Below are 6507 nucleotides of genomic sequence, written 5' to 3'. Positions count from 1 at the left end.
CTTCAAGTAAGAACTGGTGACAGCCGCCACTCGTAAAATCCCTTATCGAGACGTAACAATTACCTATACGAAGTCGCCGTCAACGGAAAAAATGATCGACCGATATTCAACAGCCAGCGTTCGGCCAAGCATTGACTATTAGTAATGGCCCAATCCTGGTTGAATACTGGCGCTTATAATCAATAAAATATTTTTTTAGAAAAGGTTATTTTTTAATTATTATTTTTTTAAATTATTATTTTGTATATTTCGAATGTATTAACCTTTTCGTCGCTACGTCTCCTTTATACGGAGACGCTCTTTTTGTCTAAGTTATAATATTTTCGGTAAATAAACGATATTTTTATATTTTATTATTTTCGGTAAAAAAACGATATTTTTTAGACGAAGAAACTAGTATTTAGTTCTTTTCTTTATATTTTATTCTCTGGAAAAGAAAACTCTGTTCAGAGACTAAAAGAAAAGATTACCCATACGAAGTCGCCGTCGTAGGAAAAAATGATCGGCCGATATTCAACAGCCAACGTTCGGCCAAGCATTGGCTATTAGTAATGACCTAATCCTGGTTGATTACTGGCGCTTATAATCAATAAAATATTTTTTTAGAAAAGGTTATTTTTTAATTTATATTTTTTTAAATTATTATCTTGTATTTTTCGAATGTATAAAAAATTTACTAATATTAATTCAGTTAATTTGCTTATGAACAACTAATTATTGAGTGATCTTTAAATATTGTAATTGTAGTTGTTAACGCTGTCTTCTGATATAAAACCGGGGGTTACATAACATCTTTATTAAATATTTTTGAAGTGAAAACTTCTTTAGAATGGGCGAGACTAAATAATAGGAGAAAAAGAGACAAACATATAGGATTTAGCCTGCGAGAGAATGAGACACAATATAGCTACACAGTTCTTCTTCCTATTCTCGGTCTGTGATTCGTGGTCCCCACTCCTGGCTACTAAGCTTTGTGTGTGTGTGTGTGTGTGTGTGTGTGTGTGTCCAGTGTCTTGCACTATCTAGACTAATAAAAATTTGAATACAGACGGGCAGTTAAATTTTTATACAATTATCAAATAACTATTCTAATTAAGTAATTAAATTATTACTTAAAAACTTATTAACTATGTAATTCATAAAAGAAATATAATAATAACATAATTAATAATAATAATAATAATAATTGTGGGATGAGCGCCTCCATGTCAAACTTTTTAAGCATTCGTGAGAAATATTGATCAATCGCTTTGGATAGCTCAATTGGTTAAGGAGCATACGTAGTCGCCCGGAAAGCGAAGGATCCCTGATTTGAATCCCGACGGTCCCAGTTCCTAGTACCAGCGGTCCGATTTTTTTCACGAATCCCACACGTTGGGGCTCAGCCGGGATGAGGTAGGGGGGGGTCTGTTTCGTGACATGTTCCACAGTCTTACACCACCACGAAAAAAAAAATTAAAGAGTAAGAGTCAGTGTAAAGAGAGTTTGTGTGATGTTGGGTGGCATTAAAATTCGGGGTCGAATGTTGTTAAAGGAGAGGGGAAAGGGGTGGATGTAGGACGATCGAAACCCGGTCCAATTTTTTTTTACGAATCCCACATAATAATAATAATATTTTATTATTATTATTATTATTATTATTATTATTATTATTATTATTATTATTATGTTATAATTTGCCGTCCATGTGCCGTTAACGGGCCAATATTTATTGGAATAATCGGCGTGTAATTAAAATCTATTAATAGGCCAATAATTTGAATAATACGTGGCCCATTGCTGGGCCCATTAATCGGCCGATGATCAACTACCATTAATAGGCTGGGGTTATAATTTGTATATTCAGCCGTCTATGTGCCATTAAAAGACGCCAATGATCGGCCGTTAGTTGTCAACCTTCGCCCGGCGATGGCCCATTCGAGGGCCGGTTTTCAAACTTTGTATGGGAAACAGGCTGACCCAAAACAGGCATAGACCTTCTTTCTCTTTTCCGAGTAAACGACTGCAAGGTCGTAACCGGTCGAGAATTTCTAAATTTGTTCTTACTCTTCAAGTAAGAACTGGTGACAGCGGCCTCTTGTGAAATCTCTTAGCGAGACGTAACAGAATAAAATAATAAAATTGGTGACAGCGGTGGGATAGCCCAGCGATATCGATACGGTTTGGTCACCTTGCTATCGATACGCAAACCGCGGGTATCGGTTTGTTGGATATTTGCTACGGTTTCCTTGCTCGGACTTTCGGATTGTTTTGCATAAATTTTGTTCTTTTTAAGTTAAAACTAAATTCTTACAAATTAAAATGGCATCAGATCGTGCACGCGCTGGGGCTGAATCTCCCATTGGTACTAGTAAAGAATTTTTGGATAAAGAAAGTGAAATTAGACGAAAAATGGAGGATATAATGCTAATTCAGGAACAATTGGGGAAGGTTCAGATCGATATATTTAGGAGACAGGAAGAATTAGACAAAAGAGAATCAGAAATTGAAGTGCAAAGGCGGAAGCTAGCACGAAGAGAACGCAGGTTAGAAATTAGGGGAGAAGAAATTCATAAATCAGATGATGATGATTCGGGCGATTTCCGGGGATTTGAAAGAACATGTACTCCGGTGGACTCATTCGTCACAGTATCCCGGACACCTGGTATCTCCCGAGGCGGGTCGCCTGGCCCGATTCCCGCGCGTAGGCGTTCAATAACACCTATCGATGATATGGATAACAATAATTTAGAAATAAATCGCCTCACCCTCCCGGGTTAATTCCGTCAAATCAATAATTCAATTAATTTTGAAACAGATTTTGCCTCTTCCGTATTCAGATGTTCGAGGCGTAGGAGGGATTTAGATAAAACTTCAGACTTATCTATTTTAATACCCATTTGTAAATTACCAATCTTTATCAAGTTTACCTGTGCGCCAGCATCGATTAATAACGTCACGGTACCCGTCAGCTGTTTCGAGGTACACGCAACAAATGGAGCGGAGATCATTGGTTCGTACACTATTTTCCTGATGTTGACGGACCTGCTGTTGCCGTCGGACTCAGTGGACGCGGACCCGGAGGGGGAACCCGACGCGCGTCCGTTACCGGCTTCCCCTTCCCGTTACCCGCCCTTCGCTTATTCTCGATGTATTTTAGTTTTCTACAGTCCACTTTTAAATGACCAAAATTTTTACAATAATTACATCACTTTCGAAATGAACCTTTAACGTTCTGGGGAGAATTACCTCTACTCCCACCCGGTCCACTGCGATTTCTTCCTTTGTCGTTCTTTTTCCAACAATAATTTTCGCTATGTCCCCGCCTCCCACAAAAGTTGCACGTCATAACCTGCCTGATAATCCTTACCTTTTTATTGGAAAATTCTATCCAATGATTTCCAACACTCTTGGTTAAGATACTGAACAACTATATTTCAGATATAATAATATGCATTACATAAAAGAACAAAAGAAAAACTAAGAATAAGAAACGCTACGTCCACGCATTTCGGTTGACGTCCTATAACTAACAACGCACGCACTTCGAGCGTACAGCACACAAAAAAAAAACAACGGAAGAACAATGTAGCGTCTACGAGTCCACCGTCACGACGCCACGCGGACTCTCAATACTACATTAGCCTAAATATTCTTCCAATACTACGATAATTATCGTCTTTTCTAACCGACAATTTATTTCTGGTCGCATCAGCCTGTATTTGCTTATCGATCTTTAAAAGGCAAACCAAAGCTAAATTGAAATCATAATATTTTTCGAAACGTAGGGGCGTACGATATTCAGGGGACAAGCCCCTGATGAAGGCGTCCAAGCCTTCTTCTTCTATTTTACGTTCAACAGAAAGTTCCAATCTCCCTACCTGTTTTGACTCTTCATCGATAATCGATTGAGTTAAATCGCGGATTCGGCTGAAATAATCTAGCACATGTTCTCCCGTTTTCTTAAATTCTGTAGCTAGTTGACCACGATAATAATTCGTACCATATGATGGTAAAAATGCGTCTTTCAATCGTTCGATTAGTTGTTCCACCCTGGATAACTTTAAATGTTCGACGACCACATATGCGTGCCCACACAATTTCGAGATTAGCGACCTAGTTAATGAATTCTCCATTTCAGCAGAATACCGTTCAGGTAACGAATCAAGAGCCCTTCTACACGCTCTTGCGAATTGATTTACGGAGATATTATGGCCGTCAAACTTGGGAACCGCTTCCGTGATTTCACGAATTTTTATTGACGGACAACTGTTCCGCGGTTGTGGGGTCGGCGGTCGTGAGGTGGCCAGTGCGCTCCTTAGTAACTCATTTTCTCGCCTAAGGCGATTTATTTCTAAATTATTGTTATCCATATCATCGATAGGTGTTATTGAACGCCTACGCGCGGGAATCGGGCCAGGCAACCCGCCTCGGGAGATACCAGGTGTCCGGGATACTGTGACGAATGAGTCCACCGGAGTACATGTTCTTTCAAATCCCCGGAAATCGCCCGAATCATCATCATCTGATTTATGAATTTCTTCTCCCCTAATTTCTAACCTGCGTTCTCTTCGTGCTAGCTTCCGCCTTTGCACTTCAATTTCTGATTCTCTTTTGTCTAATTCTTCCTGTCTCCTAAATATATCGATCTGAACCTTCCCCAATTGTTCCTGAATTAGCATTATATCCTCCATTTTTCGTCTAATTTCACTTTCTTTATCCAAAAATTCTTTACTAGTACCAATGGGAGATTCAGCCCCAGCGCGTGCACGATCTGATGCCATTTTAATTTGTAAGAATTTAGTTTTAACTTAAAAAGAACAAAATTTATGCAAAACAATCCGAAAGTCCGAGCAAGGAAACCGTAGCAAATATCCAACAAACCGATACCCGCGGTTTGCGTATCGATAGCAAGGTGACCAAACCGTATCGATATCGCTGGGCTATCCCACCGCTGTCACCAATTTTATTATTTTATTCTGTTACGTCTCGCTAAGAGATTTCACAAGAGGCCGCTGTCACCAGTTCTTACTTGAAGAGTAAGAACAAATTTAGAAATTCTCGACCGGTCACGACCTTGCAGTCGTTTACTCGGAAAAGAGAAAGAAGGTCTATGCCTGTTTTGGGTCAGCCTGTTTATCCAGTACTTTACCCGGGATAGGCTTTTACTTGCAGATACCGGAGCGTCGGACGTCAATATGCCAAAGGAAAACTCAACCCTAGATGTTAACCAAATCTTAAATTCTTACCTGGTTTTATGGAGCTGGCCAACGAAAGATGTAATCCAAATATATCGACTGGAATTGGCGTTGGAAGGAAGGGTGCGGTTGTTAAATCACAATCACAAAGTAGAATAACAATAAAGTATATTTTAAAATTTAAATTCAGATTTAAATGATTACACAATAAACACCCTGTTGCACACACACAGTTATTAACGAACAATGTTAACGAAATATTAATTTGGTAATAGATAAAAGACTTAGACTTGTAAAGATTCCAGATAGCAATAATCACTAAGAATAACATGTTCAAAATCAATGACTAAGTTTTATTAAAAAAGAAAGAGAATTTAGTAACAAAATTTAAATAATCTGACTGTAAATCAGGCTAAGTCGAAATACCAAGTTAATATTTATAAACCGTTGATAATTGAATTAGATCACTCTGGGCAAATGCCATTCAACACATGAACACACGATATTTAACAAACGCAAGATTTAGATATCCACAGTAAGTAGATTATTATAAATGAAGTAAGAGAACTAGAACAATTCTAGATAATCTAGACAATTTTTAGACACGTACTCGATAATCATATAAGGTGGACTGTATAAGTTCAGAAACGTTCTAATTTAATCGTATTTAAACACGTACTCGATGATCATATATGGTGGACTTGCATAAAGAACGACATCGTCCAAGTAAAAAAACATTTCCTCGCCTTGTAAACCGGTCAAGACATGATCCGTCAACCGTTGAAAGGTTGCTGGTGCGTTTTTCAAGCCAAAAGGAATTCTACAAAATTCGAAATGACCATACGGAGTCGAGAACGCTGTCTTTTCGCGGTCATCCGGATGCATTCTAATTTGGTGAAATCCGGATTTCAAATCAAATGTCGAAAAATATTTTGCTGCGCCGAGTTGATCCAAAATGTCGGTGATGCAATCGGTGCCGTGTTGAGCCAGGGTCCTGTTGGAAAGGACTTGCCTATCTCCTACTGTTCGCGAATTTTGAATCAGGCTGAAAGAAATTATTCGACAATTGAAAGAGAACTTTTGGCAATAGTTTACGCGACAAGTTATTTTAAGCCATATTTGTACGGCAGAGAATTTGTTTTGGTAACCGATCACAGGCCGTTAGTTTGGTTGAAATCAGTAAAAGATCCTACATCTAGACTTGTTAAGTGGGGTCTTAAATTGGCGGAATATTCATTCAAAATCGTATACAAATCTGGAGCTGCAAATTCGAACGCAGATGCGTTATCGCGAAATCCGGTGGAGAATAAAAATATTCTCTCCATAAATA

At 38.5% G+C, this 6507-nt stretch overlaps 1 protein-coding gene across 1 annotated transcript; it reads right to left on the bottom strand.

Annotated features, from left to right (window-relative positions):
* Nucleotides 1-2770: 2770 nt before the first annotated feature.
* On the bottom strand, nt 2771-4763 carry LOC149031022 (uncharacterized). Its single transcript, XM_089177025.1, has one exon. It carries the CDS (start codon nt 4761-4763, stop codon nt 3615-3617), a length of 1149 nt encoding a protein of 382 aa, XP_089033151.1. The 3' UTR covers nt 2771-3614.
* Nucleotides 4764-6507: the final 1744 nt, after the last annotated feature.

This window comes from Polistes dominula, unplaced genomic scaffold (genome assembly GCF_049000335.1).
Source record: "Polistes dominula isolate Pdom_NZ unplaced genomic scaffold, Pdom_raw_medaka contig_12, whole genome shotgun sequence".
Classification (NCBI taxonomy): domain Eukaryota; kingdom Metazoa; phylum Arthropoda; class Insecta; order Hymenoptera; family Vespidae; genus Polistes; species Polistes dominula.
The sequence above is the reverse complement of the archived record's forward strand: the minus strand, read 5'-3'. Positions and strand labels throughout refer to the sequence as shown.